The sequence below is a fragment of the Canis aureus genome, chromosome 1 (genome assembly GCF_053574225.1).
Source record: "Canis aureus isolate CA01 chromosome 1, VMU_Caureus_v.1.0, whole genome shotgun sequence".
NCBI classification, from domain to species: domain Eukaryota; kingdom Metazoa; phylum Chordata; class Mammalia; order Carnivora; family Canidae; genus Canis; species Canis aureus.
The window spans coordinates 31,485,132-31,507,939 of NC_135611.1; the positions used below are offsets into that span (position 1 = coordinate 31,485,132).

Here is a 22,808-nt window from a genome sequence, read left to right on the forward strand (position 1 = left end):
TTTTTTTTTGAGAGAGTGCTCGGGGGCAGGGGAGAGGCAGAGAGAGAGGGAGAGAAAGAATCTTAAGCAGGCTCCATGCCCAGCACGGAGACCCACATAGGGCTCAATCCCACAACACTGAGACCATGACCTGAGCTGAAGTCATGAGTCAGTCACTTAACCAACTGAGCCACCCAGCTGCTTCAGAACAAAATATTTTCTGTAGTGCTCAATAATTTTTTTCTACAGTATTCAGTAAATCTTACCAAATATGACTCAAACTTAAATAATAGATGTAGGGCTTCATCTTAGGGGTTTAGGATAAAAACTGAAGCCAACTATATTGGTTTCCTCAGGCTGCCATATTGCAAACTGGGTGACTTAAAACAACAGAAATTTATTGTCACACTGTTCCAGAAGCTAGAAGTCTAAAATCAAGATGTCAGCAGAGCCCTGTTCCCTCTGAAACCTGTCAAAGAGAATCCTTCCGGGACACCTGGGTGGCTCTGCGGTTGACCGGCTGCCTTTGCCTCGGGGCATGATCCCAATTCCGGGATGGAGTACCACATCAGGCTCCCTATGAGGGGCCTGCTTCTCCCTCTGCCTATGTCTCTGCCTCTCTCTGTGTCTCTCATGAATAAATAAATAAAATCTTAAAAATAAAAAAAGAATCCTTCCTTGCCTCCTCTAGTTTCTGGTATTTGCCAACAATCTTTGGTGTTCCCTGGCTTTAGGTGGATGCATCATTCCAAACTCTGCCTCCAATTTCACGTGGCCACATTCTTCCCATAGGTCTCTGTCTCTGTATCTCTCCTCTTCTTAGAAGGATGCAGTCTTACAGGATTAAAGGCCCACCCCATTCTAGTAAAACTTCATATTTTTAAAAAAATATTTTTATTTATTTATTTGAGAGATAGCAGAGCAAGAGAAAGCATGGGGGAAGAGGGGCAGGGACAAATAGGCTCCCTGCTGAGCAGGGAGTAACAATGTAGGACTCAATCCCAGGACCCTGGGATCGTGACTTGAGCCAAAGGCGGACACTCAACCGACCAAGCCACCCAGCGCCCCCCCCCCGCGCAAACTCCATATTAACTAGTACATCTGCCAGTATCCTGCTTCCAAATAAGGTCACATTCTGAAGTATTGGGAGAGAGGACTTCAATATACATTAAAAGATGAAATTCAATAACACCAACCCAATGAGATGACAGAAACTGTTTTCAGGTTATTTATTCAGATGTATTCTGAATACAGAAGAATATAGAGAATCTTCATGCCCAAATTATTAGAGGCAAAAAAACAATGGCACATGACCAGGCAGGCCCTGGTTCTGGACCTCTCAAGGTAGGTATGGCAAGTGGGTGCCAACAAAGGGTAATAGGATAGAAACACTGGGTGATGCTAATGTTCTGAGCTCTGGTCACCCTATGTGGCTGTCACCTCTTCCTCACTCTGTATATTCAGCAAGGGATTGGGCTCTGGGGGAGGGGGTGCTCTATGAATCTCTGCTCACTAGTCATCAAGAACTGAGAAACCAAGAAAGGAGCCCTGAGGTCCCAGGCTACATTCGAATGTGAAATCATGACTAGCACTCCCTAGTTGCATTTTTTCATTAACATACCTGAAGAGAAGATAAAGAGAAATCCTATTTAATCAATTCTAAGACCAAAGTTGTAAGTGTGTATATTTTGTAAAGACTCAAAAATGAGTGAAAAGTGAAATAAAAAGTTCTGATAGAGTATATAGTATTTTCCAACCTTTTTTTTTTTAAGAGTTTACTTTTTTAAGTAATCTCTACACCCAACATAGGGTTCGAACTCACAACCCCAAGACCAGGAGACTCACACATGCTCCACTGACTGAGCCAGCCAGGCACCCCCCAACTTTTTGATATGCAGTGCAAATTGTTATTGTATTAAAAGTCTAGTAGTTGATATATTGTTAGTATTATCTATCCTACCCAGCAAGGGGGAAAAGCAACAAATTATCATGTTGTGAAAAAGAGACAACAGGCACTATGGCATGTAGCATTCTGTCCATGAAGTACTCTGTTTATATGTAGAGTTTGCCAAGTGATAGAAACTTCTGTCCAGCTAGTCTGAAGACTTCTAGAAACCAAAAAGCCTTTTCTACTTTTAACAGACATAGGCAGTAAGTGATAATTTTCCTCAAGTTAAAAATGACACTGGTCTTTGATTAGCCAGAGAGATCTTCAAATGCAAATCTGATTATATCCCTCTTCTGCTCAAAAACCTTCAAAACTTTTTCATTATCTTTAGATTATCCTTAATGAGGGCCATAAAGCCCTGAGAGTGCTTTCCCTGTCTTTCTCCAGCTTTATTTCCTGCCACACAGACTATGTTTTCTTCATTTAGAATATTCTCTCTCTCCCTATATCTCTCTCCCCGCCTCCCCTTCCTCTTTCCCCCTCTCTTTCTTTCATATGTTCTTCTTCATAGTTAATTTGGCTCCCCCTCCAGATTTCAATTCAAATGTCACTTCCTTGACAAAACCTGCCCTTGTCTCCCCAGCCAGATCAGGTCTTCCTATTACAGGATACTGTAATTCTTCTTGAACATATGAGAACTTGTTTTTATATATTTATGTGATTTTTAAAATTACCATCTATATTGAAGCCCAGAAGCAAATCAACTCAGATTGTTCAATTAAGAAAATTTGATAGAGACAATGCACAGCGGTATGAGTAAATTAAGAGTGCCAGCAATTGATGCTAAGACACCCATGGACCAGCAATAGTGGGAAATCATCAAGACCCTTCAGTCTGAAAGGTGTAAGGGGAGCAACACTTTGCTTCCCTTCCAAGACTAAACTCATTCACCAGCAGCTGGGAGTGCTAGTGGCCAACAGGTATTAGCCAGATCCCTTTCTGGGACTTGTCCTCCACCAAAAGGAACTTCCTCACTGAAGACATGCCCTCCCCCAGCAACTGCATCAGTGACTGACCAACATGAAGATATAAAGGTCTAACCTTTTGCTCCAAGTTGAGACAACTAACTGGCAGGCCATCCCAGCTCACTCTGCCCAATCTTGTATCCCTCTCTTTCTCACCTCAAGTAGTAAACCCAAGAGCACTCCCCAGGAAACCTCCTACAGGCAGAGAGTATCAGAGTCTTTTTCCCATAGAACCTGACCTGTAACAAGGGTAGAGAAAGAAAATGTTACCCAAGCACTGTGTGAGCTGTAACCATGGAAAAGAGCATACTTATTTAAAAGCAAACAAACAAACAAACAAACAAAAAAACTGTATTCACTGCCAAAAGTGTAGCACTTGAGCAGAGAAAGAGTGAGGAAGAAATATCCCAACCTCTCCCCTCCCACCTTTGTATCTCTTGCCTGTACTTTGCACTGCAGGAAGCCACTGGGTGGTGTAATCCATAGGGATCAGAGTCCTGGGGTAGGAAGATAGAGAACAGATGCAGGGGGAGAGGAGCAGGCACAAGGGGAGGTTAACCAGAAGAGTCCACAAGTTTTGCCTCTTAGCATCCTTTTTTGCTCTTCCCTCAGATGGAAATAGTCTGATCCCCAGCATGTGAGAAGCTACTGTCATTGAGCTACTGTCAGCTGCAGGGTGATGTCAATTCAGTCACCTTCTGAGAAGGACCTAAATTGTAATGATAACTACCTCCGGAACTTCATACAGGATAGCAGGAAAGTGGGAGACTAAAGAAAAAAAAAATCAATCAGCGTAAGTTATACACCCACCTCTGTAACTAGTCTTGAGGCCAAAGCTGATAATCACAACTCACCTTCTCCTACCACTCCCTGCGTGTTCTCTTACTCTTGGTCAGCAAGGGTGACCCAAACCTTTATTCCTACAGGATCTGAGTCCTGAGGACAACAATTGTCCATTTACTATTCTGTGCATCAATACCAAATTTCTCCTTAGTAAGCAGCTGATATACCCCGTGGCAGGAGAGCCCCAAATAACCAAGCAGGTAGTCTTGGCTTCTAATTAATGGGACTATGGTCCCTAGCAGAACATAAGCTTTTTTTCTCTCTTATAAATAGGGGCTTCCAATGAAAAGCCACCTGGCAAAGGAGATGGAGAAGTGCTGCCTGGGAATCAGCCTTCGTGGCTATGATGGATCAAGAAAAAAATAGAAAATGACCAGCAGGATGAGAAGAAATGGAAGACGTGGCAGCCACCAGGGAAGTAACAGTCAGGAGAAGGGGCTTGCCAACTATCTATGATGAGGAAGAGATCGAAGACAAGTTCTGATTATAACAAGTTAAAAATAAATTCCCTACACCCTTTGGTAGGTGATCCACGCAATCTCCAACAAGTAGTTAGAAATAGAGCCTAATGTTCAAGTGAGAAGAACAGGCTGGAAAATATGCTTGGGAGAGGTGTTTCTAGGAGTCGTTAAGTGAAGCTCAGGAAGTAGATGAGATTTAGATTCAAAAAAGATGGGACACCTGGGTGGCTCAGTTGATTAAGTTTCTGCCTTCAGCCTCAGTCATAATCCCAGGATCCTGGAATCAAACCTCATGGGGCTCCCTGATCATCGGGAAGCCTGCTTCTCCCTCTCCCTCTGCCCTTCCCCCAGTCCACACTTGTGTGAGTGCTCTCTCTCTCTCTCTCTCTCTCAAATAAAGAAAATCTAAAAAAAAAAAAAAAGATTCAACAATTATTGACCATCCTCCTGAAGATTTCCAGTCATGCTCATCTTCACAACAATGTTGTATAGTAAGAAGAACTTTCTCCATTTTTGACATGAGACAACAAAATCAGCAAGATGAAGCAACTTTCTCAAAACTGCATACAGGCAAGGAGCCTGAGTGTCTAGGGAGCTCACCAAGGAAGAGAGACTAGACAGGGAGTTCTATTTCTGAGCACCTCTTAATAGGAGGGATTGTGCTAAGCATTTCGTTCACATTATCTCACTTAATCTTCATGCAATCTGAAGGTCAGTGTTATTGTCCCCACTTCATGCATGAGGAACCTGAGAGGCTCAGTAGAGTGAAGCACCTTGCCCAAGATCACAAAGCCAGGAAGAATAAAGTCAGAGTCTGAAACCAGATAAGGCACCAAGATCTGTAACTGTTCAACTGTATCACACTACAGGGGGCTCAGAACACACGGAAATGGTGAGAGAAGAAAAAAAGTTCCAGAAAAAGAAATAGAAAAGGATGCCTCAAATAAGCCTGAGATAATAACCTAGCATCTTAGAAGTCAAGGAAAGGGAGTTTTTCACTGGAAGAGCCTATGATGTCATGGACAGCACGATGAATTCTAACTCCAGAAGTGCTCCAAATTGGGTGTGAGACCCTATACCAACCACTTAGCTTATCTGGTCCTTATTACCTCATGACAAAGAGTACAGAGGCTTCTCCTTTACCTACAAGCTTACCTATATTTATACTATCCATTACCTCATGTCTGGGCGAATGTTCTACCTGCCTGTGCTTAAGATCCCATCCCTTCCTGCTTCCTCCAACACCTTGTTCCTACAATTACTCTCTTTTTTGTATCTTTGATCTCTTTCTCCATTTGCCACTTCAGCACTTAAAACACACTCAAGTCTCTGCCATCAAAAGATTAAAACCCTTCCCTTCATGCTGATTCCCTATGTAATTAGCCACCCTCCCTCACTCCCTCTTTCTTTTCACAGTCAAGCTTCTAAAACAGACTGCATTCATAGTCTCCAGGTCCACAAACCAAGTCACAGCCATCTGCTTTCTCACCTCTCCTTCCTTTGAAATGGCTCTGCTAATGTCACTTCCTGCTTGCTTTGACTTTGACTCTATGCTGCCTCTCACATTATTGACCATTCCCACCTGCCTGAAATGGTTCCCAGGTTTCTGTCATGCTCTTTCTTACTTATTCTATATCATATTTTCCCAATCTAGGGGGTGAAAAGATACGACCATACTCTTCAGAAAATGCATGTACACAGAAAATGCAGCTTTTATTTTTCTGAACCACGAAAGCAAACAAACAGATCCTCAAGGGGCTGATGTACCTCAGTTCATACAAGCTTCCTGAGCAACTCAACCATGCCTATGACTTCAGCTATTGCCTAATGCCCAACTCTATGCATCTTTCACCAGGGTTTACATCTCAGCCCCTACACTTGCCAGCCATGTAGTTCACATGTCATATCACAGTTCCTCATCTGTACAACACAGATCATAGTAAAATAATCCTGATATGGTTGTTGGGAGACCCACATAAGATACAAGCAAAATTCTTTAGACATTGCTTAGTACCATAATTAGTAATTAATAAATGGTTGTTATACACTAGATCTCTCTACCTCCCTTCTTCCCTTCCTCCTCCAAGTCAGTTTATTCAATTGATAAAAAAAAAAAAAATATTTCAACCTGGGATCCCTGGGTGGCTTAGCAGTTGAGCATCTGCCTTCAGCTCAGGTTGTGTTCCCGGAGTCCTGGGATCTAGTCCCGCATCAGGCTCCCTGCAGGGAGCCTGCTTCTCCCTCTGCCTGTGTCTCTGCCTCTTTGTGTGTGTCTCTCATGAATAAATAAATAAATAAATAAGATAAATAAATAAATAAAATATTTAAAATTTAATTGAAAAAATATTTCAATCTTAAAGTCTCACATAGATGTCCCAAACTGAGGTCATCTCCTCCACCACCCAAACGTGCACTTCCTTCAGCATTTCTAATGCCTGGACTAATATTTATGGCACACCAGAGTCCTCTCTCCAGAACAGCAGCCATTTATCTATCAACATTTCTGAGATAGAGTTGGTCAGTTGCTACAAATCTGTCTCCCCAGCTATATTCCGCCATCTTGTCTATGAGGATATCTTAGAAGTCTATCAAATGCCTTACTGAAATCATGTTGCCATTCTTCTGTTCTATAAGCAACCACTGCAAGAACTAATGAAAGACCTGTGATTCAGAGAGAGAAGATAGCTGTAGAAAATTAAATATAGCAAATAAACAACCCCTAATCACAATCAGAGCAGTTAGATATAAATCCTGTATGTTATTCAATATATGAGCTTTACAAAGAACAAGGGCAAAGATAAAAAGAAAACCTAAGGGCACTTGAGTGGCTCAGTAGTTGAGCATCTGCCTCTGGCTCAGGTTGTGATTCTGGGGTCCTGGGATCGAGTCCCACATCAGGCTTCCTGCAGGGATTCTGCTTCTCCCTCTGCCTATATCTCTGCCTCTCTCTGTGCCTCTCATGAATAAATAAACAAAATCTTAAAAAAAAAAAAAAAGAAAGAAAGAAAGAAAGAAAACCTAAATCATTTCTTAGCCAATTTCTCCAACAGCTTATTGAGAAGGAATTGGAAGTACCAGTATTATACTAATACACACTATTTTTAGCACATAGCTTTCATATTTGTATATTTAGCATGTTTTTAACCACTTAGTAATCCATATTGGGTCCTTTCCATAGTATGGATTACTCCCTCCAGAGCTGTTTTTACTCAGCAGCTTTTTGAAAACTCAGCTGGCCTTTGTCAACAGACAATAAAAGAAACAGCTTATAAACCGATTATTTTGTTTGCTATGAATATTGTTTACAACAGCTTCACTTGAGAAATTCCTTTCTAAACTTATGTTATGAAAGTTTTGCTTCCCGGAAGAAATGTTTTTCATCTCACGGTTAATTAAAAACTTTTAACAGACTATCGTTCCCTTTTCACTTTGGTCTCTATGAAACTTCAAGACAAATTTACTGTTCTATGGCAGTGTCCGTGGCCTCCTGACCAGGATATAAGTCTCCTATTGGCACCCAATATCACACTGCAATTATTAACTTTCTACTCTATTTCCCATGGCCATAGTTTTTAAAACATGGTATTTATTTACTTTCTTATATGTGTATTTAGTGAGCTGCCTCAAATCCTTGGTTGAAAAGGTGAGGTGGGCATTAGATTTAAATTAATTCTAAACCAATTATTTAATATGGGTGCCATCATTCCCAGTTAACTCCTCTTATTTTTAATGTTCTAAAGGCACAAATATTGTTTGTGCATTATCAAAGGGAGGCACCTGAACTAAATGCACCCACCTGGCAACTGCAGTGGCCACCCACTGCCAGACTGATCAGACTCAGCACGTCCTGCCCCATCTGGGTGTGCCAAGTCATCTTATCCAAACAGTAGACCTCTCTCTTATCCAGTACCCATGCTCCAAATATGGTTTTGTGAGATGATGAGAAGACTCAGATGAATTTACTATTCCATAAACTCAATATTTTCCTTCTGTAATTTCTAACTGAGGATCCTAATTCTCAGCCTCTTTCCTTCCTCCCTCTTCTGGCCATTTTGTGATTTCATTCTTCATCTTCAAAAAAACAAAAAGAAAAAAGAAACGGATAAAACAGTAGGCTGTTAAAACTGTGTACCTGAGACAAGAAGTCGGAGACCAAGTCCCTCTGGTAACAATGGGAAATTAAGGACTTTCTTTTCTTATTTCAGGACTCTCTGAAACAAAACTTCTTCTAGAATTATCTATAGAGTTTGCTTGCACTTCCCACATGCAGTAAATATCTAAATTGTCTACTTCTTTTTGATCATGGAGAACTAAGCAAGGCATGGTCAGGAAAATTGATCTTTCTCAGTTATGTAGAAGTTATTTTAAGTTTAGTCTCCTTGATTTACTCTTTTTTCTTTTTATTTTCAACCACTAGTGAAACCTAGGCATGTAACATTCTTTGAAAACATAATTATGTAAATATAAGTAAGATATAATTCTCTTATTTAGTAAGTCTCCAGGAGAAAAATCTAACACTGAGGGAAAAAATGCTCTCAACTATGTATAATCCTTTGCACTCATTTTTGTTCACATCTAGTGAAAGGGCTACTTGTAATTCTGGCTACCTCCATTGGAAAATGCAAAATGTTAGAATTTTTCATTGTTTTATCATGCCTCACTAGATAAACATGATAAGGGAACACTGCCAAAAGCAGAACAGTTCATCATCTTGTGCAGGTCATTGATTATTTGTATTATGGTCCATTCCAAGGATTGAATCCAAAGAGATTTTCAATTAATTTGGGAACTGGAACATTCTTAGAAATTTCCACAATTATATATCTTAGTTACAGGTAACTTTACTATGGAGGTAATGGAACTGAAGCCTCAGGGTCCCCTCACATGATGTTTCCTAAGCCCTGTGAGGGGACCTTTCCAATGTGTCCATAGAATCACATAATTTTGTAAGGTTTGCAAAGTCAATCGTTTTTTGTTTTGTTTGTTTTCCTCAGAGAAGGACCCCAAAATTGCATAAGCTTTGGGCTGGATAAAACCTAGATCTATGCCTCATCTCAACGAAAGCAACTCAGCAGTTTATTTTTCTCCAAAGTAAGATTGTAACCATAGCAAACCAGCTCTCTTCTGTAAAATACTGTTTTAATTGCATAAGCCTGAGAAAGAATGTGTGCTTATTGGGTCATTTATATTGTTGTTGTTGTTGTTTTTTTTTTTTTAATTTTTATTTATTTATGATAGTCACACACAGAGAGAGCGAGAGAGGCAGAGACATAGGCAGAGGGAGAAGCAGGCTCCATACACCGGGAGCCCGACGTGGGACTCGATCCCGGGTCTCCAGGATCGCGCCCTGGGCCAAAGGCAGGCGCTAAACCGCTGCGCCACCCAGGGATCCCTGTTGTTGTTTTTTTTTAAGATTTTATTTATCTATTCATGGGAGACAGAGAGAGAGAGAGAGGCAGAGACACAGGTAGAGGGAGAAGCAGGCTCCAAGCAGGGAGCCCAAAGTGGGACTTGACCCCTGGTCTCCAGGATTCTGTGCTGAGCTGAAGGTGGTGCTAAACCGCTAAGCCATCCAGGCTGCCCTATATTAAGATTTTTTTTAATTTTTTTATTTATTTATGATAGTCACACACTCAGAGAGAGAGAGAGAGAGAGAGAGAGAGAGGCAGAGACACAGGCAGAGGGAGAAGCAGGCTCCATGCACCAGGAGCCCGACGTGGGATTCGATCCCGGGTCTCCAGGATCGCGCCCTGGGCCAAGGGCAGGCGCCAAACCGCTGCGCCACCCAGGGATCCCTATTAAGATATTTTTAAAGTAATATGGGAGCACCTGGATGATGCAGCTGGTAAAGCGTCGGACTCTTTGATTTCAGCTCAGGTCATGATCTTTGGGTCCTGAGATCAAGCTTTGCATGGTGCTCCACCCTCAGTGCAGTCAGCTGGAGATTCTCCTTCTCCCGCTGCCTCTCACATGCTTGTGCTGTCTCTTTCTCTCTTTAAAATAAATAAACAAATCTTTACAGAAAATAAAAATAGAATAAATAAAAGTAGTATGGAAAGGCAATTTGGAAAACAGGGCCTTCTTTCTATTCAAGTAAGTCCAATTGCAATTTCAAGATTAAGTTTTAATTTCTATTAATAATTTAGCCATAACTCATGTTTCCCGATGAACTAAGAGAATTTGGCAATAATTCAATATACAATTAAGATTTTATAGAGATGACCAACTTTAAAAAAAATGTTATAAATGCCTATACATGCCTATAAATGCCTATAAAGAGTTGAAATAATGTCCTCCTCACATCTCCCCATCTAAACAAATATATATATGTATATATATTTTAAAGATTTTATTTATTTATTCATGAGAGACACACAGAGAGAGACACAGGCAGAGACAAAGGCAGAGGGAGAAGCAGGCTCCATGCAAGGAGCCTGATGTGGGACTCGATCCCGGGTCTCCAGGATCACATCCTGGGCTGCAGGCGGCGCTAAACCCCTGCGCCACCGGGGCTGCCCCTAAACAAATATATTAAGGAAAAAAATCAACTGTTAAAAATTACATGTCCATTATAATCTGTAGGGAAGGAGCTAAAGTTTTCTCAAATCAGAACATCTAAACATATGAGCATCTTTCATCAAAGAGCACTCTCTCTGCAGTGTTGTTGTTGTTGTTGTTGTTTTTAAAGTAGGCTCCAGGGCAGCCCAGGTGGTTCAGTAGTTTAGCACTGACTTCAGCCCAGGGCGTGATCCTGGAGACCCGGGATCGAGTCCCACGTCAGGCTCCCCGCATGGAGCCTACTTCTCCCTCTGCCTGTGTCTCTGCCTCTCTCTCTCTCTGTGTGTCTCTTGTGAATAAATAAATAAAATCTTAAAAAAAAAAAAAAAAGTAGGCTCCATGCCCAACATGGAGCCCAGTGTGGGGCTTCAACTCATGATCCTGAGGTCAAGACCTGAGCTGAGATGAAGAGATGGATGTTTAACCAATTGAGCCACCTAGACACCCTCACTCTTTCTGTAGTTGCTGGTCTTGGCCAAAAGGAAGTTAAGGAAAAGGTAGTTCATAATAGCCTGGTATCCAAAAACACCTAGATTTTTGTGGACCATAGTCAATGCCTCAAATTATACTGAGAAACAAACAGGCAGTCAAGGGGGAATGTGGAGTACAATTCTGAACAAGTTATAATTTTACTCTTTGTAGCTTGTGCCTTTTAGCCATAATGTAGTTCAATTTCACATGATCTAGTTTCCAGATGGCCTCCCAGAGCAAGTTGCAGACACCCATTCTAACATTGACAAAGACTAACTCACATAGAATTCTCAAGGCTATCACCCACAGCAGGTGCTCACCCCTAAATATCTGTTGATGATACACCATGCCAATTATGGCAAGCCAGGACTGAGTATCTATTGCTCAGATGACCTTGCCCACAATTCCCACTTGGATCCTTGTTTGTGCCCCTTCCAAAAAGTCACTTAGATTTGAATTGTGGTACTGATTCCATAGTTAAAGATTCAAAAATATATTTCTATACCTCAAGAGTGAAGAGGTTAGGTCAAGGCCAAGTTTCTTAATTTCATGGTAGGGAGGAAGAAAGCTGACAATTCCATAAAATGTCTTGATACCAGTGCCTTTCTGCTTTAAAAGTGACCGACATTTTTGAGGCATATATCATGTGCTAGGCATTATGCCTTTATGTATACATGCATGAGCTATATATGCATTAACTCATTTAAATAACTACCAGGCCTGTGAAGGTTTTATTATCACTGCCATTTTATAGGTAAGGAAATTAATTCATAGGCGTGGTCTAACAGTGACTAGCTAGTAAGTGAAGGAGAAATTCTGGATTTATTTTTTTAATTTTATTTATTTATTTTAAGTAATCTCTACACCTAATGTGAGGCTGACCCACACACGACCCTGAGATCAAGAGCTGCATATTCTTCCAACTGAGCCAGCCAGGCAGCCAGGCACCCCCAAAATTCTGGATTTAAATTCAGCCTGTCTCACTTAAAAGCTTGAATTTGAAAACATTATGCCTATGTTTCCCAAAGTTTTAAACAGAATCTCTGGCAATCTGTGATAGAATTTTATTTGGGACACAGATGTTTCCTTAAATATTGAAAAAATCATGTTCTTTTGAAAATCTTTCAATCCCCCCTTTCCTATCAAGGAAAAAGGTTCAATTTACTGCTAGGTTGTCAACATCTCTCTAACCCTTCATGCTCTCATTTTATAAACAGTGAGACCAAGCCCACAGGATCAGCCTTTGGCAGGTAGTGGTATCTAGCTGGAATTGAACAAGTATTTTCATATATTTTATGTTTATGGAGTGTGTTACAGGTTTTTCATCATGTAGTAAAAATAACTTTTCCTTTTCAGTGAACATATTTAAATACTGGTCATATTAAAGAAAAATATTAGGTAAATATAATGATCTGCTTTATGGCAAGGCTATAATCTCTAGTTATCCAATCAAACACTAATCTAGGTGGTGCTGTCAAGGTATTTGTAGAGGTGACTAAAGTCCATAATCACTAGATTTATGTAGGGAGATTATTTTGGATTATCTGGCTGGGCCCAATGTAATCATAAGGGTCCTTCTAAGGGAAAAAAAGGAAGGCAAGAGAGTCAGAGGAAGACAGGAGGGATATAATCACAAGCCAAGGAACATGGATAGAAAAAGGCAGAGAATGGATTTTCCCCTAAAGCCCTTTGAAGGGATGCAGACCTCAGGACACCTTGACTTTAACCCAGTGAAACTGTTTTGGTCTTTGGACCTCCAGAATTGTATAAGAGAGTAAATCTGGGGCAGCCCCGGTGGCGCAGCGGTTTAGCGCCGCCTGCAGCCCAGGGCGTGATCCTGGAGACCCGGGATCGAGTCCCACGTCAGGCTCTTTGTATGATGCCTGCTTCTCCCTCTGCCTGTGTCTCTGCCTCTCTCTCTCTCTCTCTCTCTCTGTGTCTATCATGAATAAATAAAATCTTTAAAAAAAAAAAAAAAAGGAGAGTAAATCTGTGTTGTTGCACTGACTTTAACCCAGTGAAACTGTTTTGGTCTTTGGACCTCCAGAACTGTATAAGAGAGTAAATCTGTGTTGTAAGACACTTAGTTTGTGATACTTCATTACATCAGTAACAGAAAATGAATACACTAGTTAGTCTATGTTGTTGGCGAGGCCTCCATTGGCAGAGTAAACCAGTCTGGACCAAATTCGAACACCTGTACAGAAACCCTAGGAACAGTCCGCTGATTAAATGATTTAAAGAGGGGGTGCCTGGCTGGCTCAGTCAGAAGAGCTTACAACTCTTGATCTCAGGGTTGGGGTTTGAGCCCCACTTTGGGTGTAGAGATTACTTAAAAATAAAATCTTTAGGAATGCCTGGGTGGCTCAGTCAGTTAAGCGTCTGCCTTTGACTCAGGTCATGATCCTGAGTCGGAGATCAAGTCCACATCAGGCTCCCAACTCAGGGAGGACTCTGCTTCTCCCTCTGTCCCACATCCCACCTGTGCTCACTCACTCTCTCTCTCTCTCTCAAATAAGTAAACAAAACTTAAAAAAAATAAAGTCCTTAAAAAAATTTTAAAAGCTTAAAAAAGATTTAGAAAAGAATAGCTCTCTTCTTCCAAATTTTCAAATGTTACTTTATGCCTGCTGACATGTTATTGGTATATGGGAGGTGCCTGGGTCACCATTAGAAAGCAGTCTTTGGACTGAAGATTTGATGTTTCTAAATGAAACGCTGCACAGACACCAACTCCCAGGCTTTCTGACCCTCTGCTCTTTTGGTGGTTGTGAATTTCTTAACCATCTTTAGGTCTGACCACACAATAAAAAGTTATAACCCTTCATTATGGCATTGGTCTAGAAATTGTTCTCCTTCTTGATTTATGATTTCTCATTTAGCTTATTTAGCTTAAACTTCTTATTTTGTCCTAATCTCTGTTTCATGATCTAGTGACTGGTTTCATTCCCATCTGGATCATCAATGGGTATATGATCCTAATGGCATTGCTCATATGATCCCTATGTCATGTTCAACCCATCTCAAACATTGACTTTTGGTCATGCAACTGGACCTTTTTTATGGACTTCAAAGTCAGAAAAAAAAAAAAACCATCTTTTTTCCTATAGTATAGGCTCACAGATTATTATTTTTTAAGATTTAATTTCTTTATTTGAGAAAGAGAGAGAGTTATGAGGGGGTGGGCAGAGGGAGAAGGAGAAGCAGGCTGACTGTGGAGCCTGGTGTAGGGCTCAATTCCAGGACCCTGAAATCATGAAATCATGACCTGAATTGAAGCCAGGCACTTAATGGACAAATCACCCAGGCACCCTGATTATTTTTAAATAGTATTCTTACTACATGTAAACTTTTTCAACTGCATAGTACAAAGAGGCATTGAACTTATTTTGAACCCCAATTCCCTTCTCCAGAGGCAGAAGGTTGTGAGAGAGAGGGAGACAGAGAGAGAGAGACAGACAGACAGACAGAATTATTCTTCCAGATGCACATGCAAGGTTAGGTCAGTATCCATAATTTTATAGCAGTACCATTCTGTACACTGTTTTGTACCTTGCCTTTTTTTTTTTTTACTTAAAAAAAATCTCTTAGCATTGTTGTGAAGATTAATCAATTAATCCTTAGTTTATCTCTGAATACTTATTTTGTTAAATAAAATACATAGATTCTCTTTTAAAACGATGTCTAAGATTTTAAATTAAAGAATCTCCTTAGTCATTAATCTTTATTATTTCAAGTATTTTTACTATTTTTAAGTATTATATATCTCTTTAAATAATGCTTAAAAAAGCATATTTTATACTCCTATAATAAATGTAAACTGTAATTTTGGTTGTTGTTGTTTTTTAAATACTTATATAGAATTTGTCATTAATGACGGAGCCTGAAAACTTGTAACTATATATTCTAAAAGGGATGTAAGTCATAGTTTGTGCAGTCTTTTCCCTGATGTTGAATATTTGTGTTATATCTAAACTTTTGCTATACATGAAGCAATACTAAAATTTTTAAAATCTTAAAATGGGGAGGGATTTTAGAAATCACACTTCCTTAATAGAAGTATATCCTATGACATTCCATATTGCCCAAGTTCTGCTGAACACATTTGTGAAACCACTTCGTGGAAAAGCCCATTCCGTTTTTCCACTTTGAACTGCTTGAATACAAAGTTCTATATCTTTCACTCTATTTGCTCTTGTCCAGGCCTCATTCTATCCCATCCTGTATTTGCAGTCTAGACTTCAGACCTGAGGTCAAGGCTTTCAGCCTGTGCCCTATCCCACAGGCACCCATTCTCCATCAGCCACATGAACTTTAAAAAATATATCAATTTTTAATGGAACATTTTTAAAGAGGTTTATAACATGTTTAGTCTTGATGCTTTTGTATTTTCATAGAATGTTTACCAATTACATTTGTTAGCTGAGCAAATGTAAAACAAAGCTATATATTTACTTCTGATACCATAGGCAAACCAGATAAAAAAATGTTCAGTGTATATTTTCAAATTAATTTTACTTACTAATTGGATACTGGGTAATTGGCATTAAAAAATAATGATAGCCACTAAGTGAAGTATATTAAATCTCTTGACTGAATTTCTGGCACAAGGTTGGGATTAACAAACCAACAGCTGCTCTGCTAAACAAAGTTCCTGGGAGAATTAGAAGCTGTCAGCTGATGGCTCAGATGAGAACAAAATGTGTTACACCGTTGCTACCAGAAAGGCCATATACCAGAAAGTTTCGAAACTATACCTTTCTCTGGTTTTCTAATGTTCTTTCTACAAGAACTCCTAATCTTAGGAATTCCAAAGAAGTTTTTTTTTTTTTCCAAAGAAGTTTAAATGAATACTAAAATAGCTATTGAATAATTCCAAATTTGAAGAAGGGAATGGAGAAAAGCTGACGATAATTTCATAAAGATCTCCCAGGATTTAAAAGGAAAATGATGTCTTGGGGCAATCTAGGCACCATTATAATAAAATAGTGATTGGGAACTAGATGCATTGATTGTGAGAACCAATGGCTGAATTACAGATTACATGAGGGCAAAAAACTGCTGTTCCCTGTATCTGGGACAGCCCTTCCACCCAGGAACAAAGCCTGGCCCACTGTAGACACTAAAACTAAAAAGAAATTCCAGTGCAAAAAAAAAAAAAAAAAGACATTATTATGCTAAAAATTATAAATATAAACATGGATTAATATACATTCCACATTCAAACCTATAATAAATTGTCAACTAATTCTAAGAACAAAGACTAAATCATCTTAACCACAAACTTCATATTTTATTGAGACATACAAATGCTGAAAGAATTCATCACCAGCAGACCCACACTTTTAAGACATATTAAAGAAAGTCCTGTAGGCAGAAGAAAAATGATAGCAGATAGAAATACAGATTTAAACAAAGGAATAAAGAACACTGGAAATTGCAACTACATGGGTAAATTACATGATTTTTTTCTCTCATTTAAATCTCTTTAAATGATATTTGAATCTTTAAACAAATATGATTACCATGTATTATAGAGTTAATAACATGGAAAATTAAAGTGTATTATATAGACTTTATATATAATACAATACAATAGCAGAAAGGCTAGGAGGAGAGAAATGGAAGTATGCTGCTATAAGTTACTTTAAAATTGTGAAGTGAGGGATCCCTGGGTGGCGCAGCGGTTTGGCGCCTGCCTTTGGCCCTGGGCGCGATCCTGGAGACCCGGGATCGAATCCCACGTCGGGCTCCCGGTGCATGGAGCCTGCTGCTCCCTCTGCCTGTGTCTCTGCCTCTCTTTCTCTCTCTGTGACTATCATAAATAAATAAAGAAAAAAATATATAAAAAAAAATTGTGAAGTGATATAATATCCATAGAAAGTAGACTGCGATAAGTTAAAAATGTATACTATAAACCCAAAAGCAACCACAAAAATAACAGAGTTATAGTTAATAAGCCACTAAAGGGGATAAAATAGAACCACAGAAATAATACTCAATTAAAGTTTAAAATGAGAGAGAGAGAGAGAGATTGGAAAACAAAGAATGGATGAAACAAATGGAAAATAAATAGCAAAATGATAGACTTAAGTCAAATTTGTCAATAATCACATTAAATGTAAATAATCCAAATGTCCCCAAAATAAGCAGAAATCGTCAGTTTGGATTTTAAGAAAACAAAACAAGAACAAACTCTATGCTGCCCAAGAAAATACTTTAAATTACTAGGATAATAGGTCATTTTATAATGATAAAGGAATCAATTCATCTAGAGGACATGCCATTATAAATGGTTTGTTTTTTTTTTTTTTTAAGATTTTATTTTTAAGTAGTCTCTATACCCAACACGGGGCTTCGACTCACAATGCTGAGATCAAGAGTCACATACTCTACCAACTGAGCCAGCAGGTACCCCATGCAATCCTAAATGTTTATGCTCTTATTAACAGTTTCAAAATATATGTAGCAAAAACTGACAGACCAGCATGGACAAACTGACAAATCTACAATTATAGTCAGAGATATCCATATCCCTTTCTCAAAAATTGATAATGCAAGTAGACAGAAAATCCAGAAAACAATAGTTCAATGGCCCTATCAGTTTTCACTGACATTTATAGAATACTTTATCCAACAGCAACAGAAAACATAACTTTTTCAATTGCACATGGAATATTTACTAAAACAGACCATATTTTTGGCCACAAAACAAGTGTCAATAAATTTAAAAGGATTCAAGTCACACAAAATATGTTCTCTGACCACAATAGAATTAAATTTGAAATCAATAACAGAAAGCTCTCTGGCAAATCTGCAAATATTTAGAAACAAAATAACACAGTTTTTAACAATCCATGGGTCAAAGAAAAAATCAAAAGTGAAATTGAAAAGTTTTTTTTTAACTGAATGAAAATTAAAACAATTTAGTGGGAAAATTTATAGCACTAACCATCTATATTAGAAAAAAGAAAAGGTATCAGATCACAATCCAGCTTCCACCTTAAGGAACTAGAAAAGCAAGGCAAATCAAAGCCAGAGTGAAGCAGAAGAAAGGAAATAGTTCAGATTAGTGAGGAAATAAAAGAAATAGAAAACTTTAAAACTATAGAGAAAATAGTGAAATTAATACACAAAATTCAATTGTGTTTCTATATAATTGGTAATGAGCAACTGGATATTCAAATTTGAAAAAGAAATGATTTACAATAGTATCAGAAACCCATAAAATACTTTGGGACAAATTTGATAAAATACATCCAAGATTCCAAACTAAAAACTACAAAACACTACTGAGAGAAATTAAAGACTTAAATAAAGTGGAGAGTTACCTTGTCATGGTCAGAACACTTAAGACTGTTAAGAAGCCAGTTCTTCCCAAACCATCTATGAATCCAATGCAATTCCAATCAAAACCCCAGAAGGTGATACATGCTACAATACGAACCATGAACACATTATGCTAAGTGAAAGAAGATACACATAAAAGGGCAAATGTTATATACTTTCATTTATATGGAATGTCCACAAAAGGCAAATCACAAAGAACAGGAAATAGGTTAGTGGTTACTAAGAGCTGGTGGGAGGGTAATGGAGAGTGATTGCTAATGGATACAAGGTTTCTTCTGGGGGTGATGGAAATGTTCTGGAATTAGAGTGGTGATGGTTGCTCAACCTTGTGAATATACCAAAAACTACTAAATTATACCCTTAGGAAGGCTAAAATGGTGAATTTTATGTGATACGAATTTTATCTCAATTTTTAAAAATCTACCTAAAAAAATCCTAGGAGACATTTTTGGAGCAATTTACAAGTTGATCCTAGAATTCACATGGAAATGTAAAGGACCAACAAATCAAAACCACAATGAGATGTCACCTCACACCAGTGAGAATAGTGAAAATTAACAAGACAGGAAACAACAAATATTGGAAAGGATGGGGAGAAAGGGGAACCCTCTTGCACTGTTGGGGGAATGCAAGCTGGTGCAGCCACTCTGGAAAACTGTGTGGAGGTTCCTCAGAGAGTTGAAAATAGAGCTATCCTATGACCCAGCAATTGCACTTCTGGGGATTTACCCCAAAGATACAGATGCAGTGAAACGGGAGGACACCTGCGCCCCAATGTTTATAGCAGCAATGTCCACAATAGCCACACTGTGGAAGGAGCCTTGGTGTCCATCAACAAATGAATGGATAAAGAAGCTGTGGTCTATGTATACAATGGAATATTACTCAGCCATTAGGAATGACAAATACCCACCATTTGCTTCGACATGGATGGAACTGGAGGGAATTATGCTGAGTGAAGTAAGTCAATCGGAGAAGGACAAACATTATATGGTCTCATTCATTTGGGGAATACAAAAAATAGTGGACGGGATTAAAGGGGAAAGGCGAGAAAATGAGTGGGAAATATCAGAGAGGTAGACAGAACATGAGAGACTCCTAACTCTGGGAAACGAAGTAGTGGAAGGGAGGTTGGCGGGGGGCTGGGGTGACTGGGTGACAGGCACAAGGAGGGCACTTGACGGGATGAGCACTGGGTGTTATACTGTATGTTGGCAAATCGAACTCCAATAAAAAAATACAAAAAAAGGAAATGTAAAGGACCTGACAAAGTTAAAACAACTTTGAAAAAGCAGAACAGAGGTAGGGCTAAGGCTACTCTACTTCAACACTTACTATAAAGGCACAATGGTGAAGACAGTAGACAAATCAACAGAACAGAATATAGAGTATAGAAAGAGACCTGCACTTACATGGACAAGTGATATTTAGCAAAGATGCAAAGGCAATTCAGTGGAGAAACGATAGTCTTTTCAACAAACAGCGCTATAATAATCAGATATCCATTACAAAAAAATAAACTTCCACCCATACCTTGCACTATATACAAAAATTAACTAAAAATTGATCGTTGATCTAAATATAAAACCTAAAACTACAAACCTAGAAGATAACATAGGACAAAATCTTTGTGACCTTGGGTTAGGCAGCAATTTCTCACATACAACACAAAAATCACAATTCAGAAAAAAATATTAATAAACTGGACTTGGTAAAAATCTGAAAATTATACCTTTGGAAGATATTGTTAAGAGAATTATAAGACAAGCCATGGATATATATCTATCTGTTAAAGGACTCATATCAGAATATAAAGAACTCCTTATTTTATTTTTTTTATTTTATAACCCGGCAGTAAAAAAGTGAAACTGAGAAGCAAAATGAGTCCTGGCAGTGTTCTGGCCACAAATGCTGGTTGCCCTGAGAGATAGCTAAACGGGGCCTTACCCACACTTTGGTTACATGAACTAATAAGTTACCCTTTCTGTCTGAGCTAGTGTAAGTTTTCTATTACTTGCAACCAAATATGTGTCTTCAATATGAGTCATTTAGAGGAATGGAAGCATGAGAGAGAGGAATCAAAAGAAGGAATGTAAGAATGAGTGTAAGAGGAACTGTTGAGAAATATTAAATTTGGTGTGATCACAAGGAACTAGTGATATATGGTCATGATTGTGGTAGTTGGCTCTGAGTTCATTTTCTACCATCTATTAAAAATTTTAAAGCACACATATTTCAACTCAAGAAATCAACTGCTAGATGTCCTCCTAGAGAAATACTGGCACGCATTCACAGGAGAAGCATATAAAGGATATTCCCCACAGCTTCCTGTAATAATAAACAATCACAAACAACTAAATTGTCCATCCAAAAACTTAACAAAATGTTAAGTAATCCATTGTAGAGCCACATCATGGAATACCTGGCAGGAGTTTCAAAGAATAAGATGGAGCCATTGGCACTGACATGCCAAAGAACTTCCAGGCCATGTTGTTACGAAAGAATGCAAATTGCATTCTTTAGCATATTTAAGTTTTTAAAAAATGAAACATGCAGAAACAAATCTCTATATTTCTATATATAGATATGCATGTAGGGAAGACTGCAAGAAGGTTCCACCTCCAATAAATAATTGAATTCACCTCCAGGGAGAAGATGAGGATTGGGAGGAGTTAACAGGAGGGTTTTTGGTTTGCCTGTTTTGCTTGAAGATTTTACACATGAATAAACCCAACAGAACTTGTTTAACTAAAGCAAATGAGGGGATCCCTGGGTGGCGCAGCGGTTTGGCACCTGCCTTTGGCCCAGGGTGCGATCCTGGAGACCCGGGATCAAATCCCAATGTTGGGCTCCCGGTGTAATCGTAGATAAATAAAAAATAAAAAAATAATTTAAAAAAAGCAAATGAAAGAGTAAGAATAATTTTTACAGAGCATAAACAGTGTACTATTATGTAAAATAGGTAAGGTCCTTGCCAAATGGAAATGACTAAATGTACACGATCTAAGGGTCAACGTTTTAGGGGCCTATGCACATAATCTCCACTAATAAAATGAGCAAATAGTACTAAGAAAGAGAACTTTTTAAAGGATTGCTTAGGATAGGTTATAAGGAATATAATAATGTGCTTTAAAGGATTGCTTAGGATAGGATATAAGGAATATAATAATGTGCCATATTTATGAATAGAATATCAGATTTTCTAATGAATTGTTTTTAAGTTTATCTATAGATTTCTTGTTGGAAACAGTGGATTCTCTATGGGGAGAATGTTTAGGTTTTCATGAAACCTGTTGAATCCGTGTTCCTTGGTAAGAAGCATCAGAAATGCTCTGGAAATGAAGGCAAAAATTTATTGAACACTATGAAGAAGCTCCTGTGAGACTTAGTTGCATGTAAGAAGACATGCAACTTTAGCCCTCAGGAAAAACAAGAACTAAATGGTTCTTGGATCTAGGCCACTGACGGACATCAGTCCTTCTTAGAAACAGGAATCTTGAATCTCGTGATACAAGGACAGAAAGGCATTGGCAAGTCCTGGAGTGGCTTTCAATCTCCTGGTTACTGACACTGGCCATTCATGTCCTGAGAATTTAGAGGTTTTTGAAGACTTTCTGAGCTCACATTCCAGCAATATTACTTACTAATTCATGTGACTTTGAGCAAATTATTTAACCAGAACTCCCTTCATCTATAAACATGGAATAAACCATACTGGCTTCTAGAGTTTTTGAGAGGATTAAGTTATATAATCACATATAAAATTACTAGTATAGAGTTTGTATTCCATTGACACTGGTTATTATTATTTCCTCTTCATGAACAGATATACCAAAATGTTAAGTATTCATAATAGTGGATGTATGGAAGAATTTTCTCTCCTTTTACAGAGCTACCCTAATTATAATGTTTCCTTCTAATTGTAAAAATACACATTTTTAAGCTCTCAGTTGCAATAACCTGATAAATAGCATTATATAGGATCTGCCACTAAAAATTAGATATTTTTTATGATCAATCATCATTGTTTAGATGTCTTTTTTAAAAATGTTTTATTTTTTTAAGACTTTATTTATTTATTTGAGAGAAAGAGCATGCACAGAGGGAGAAGGAGTAGCAGACTCCCTGCTGAGCAGGGAGCCAGATGCCAGGCTCAATCCCAGGATCCCAAGACCATGGCCTGAGCTAAAGGCAGATGCTTAACCAACTGAGCCACCCAGGTGCCCCTGTTTG

At 38.6% G+C, this 22,808-nt stretch overlaps 1 protein-coding gene across 29 annotated transcripts in view; it reads right to left on the reverse strand.

The window, feature by feature from the left end:
• LOC144312166 (uncharacterized) overlaps window positions 1-22,808 on the reverse strand; it is a 165,836-nt gene that overhangs the window by 88,042 nt on the left and 54,986 nt on the right. For 12 of the 29 annotated variants that reach the window (XR_013377694.1, XR_013377702.1, XR_013377729.1 and 9 more), the window contains 2 exons: window positions 18,557-18,659; window positions 16,499-17,040 (listed from right to left, as the gene is read on the reverse strand). The exons of 12 other annotated variants lie outside the window; for them this stretch is intronic. Coding sequence is in view for 1 of the 17 variants with exons in the window: in XM_077894589.1 (XP_077750715.1) it covers window positions 18,612-18,659 (48 nt within the window). In the remaining 16 variants the exon portion in view is untranslated. Of the gene's footprint in view, window positions 1-6,553; window positions 6,858-16,498; window positions 17,041-18,556; window positions 18,660-22,808 lie in introns of those variants that run through there. 5 more of the 29 variants (XR_013377667.1, XR_013377689.1, XM_077894564.1 and 2 more) reach the window with 3 other exon arrangements.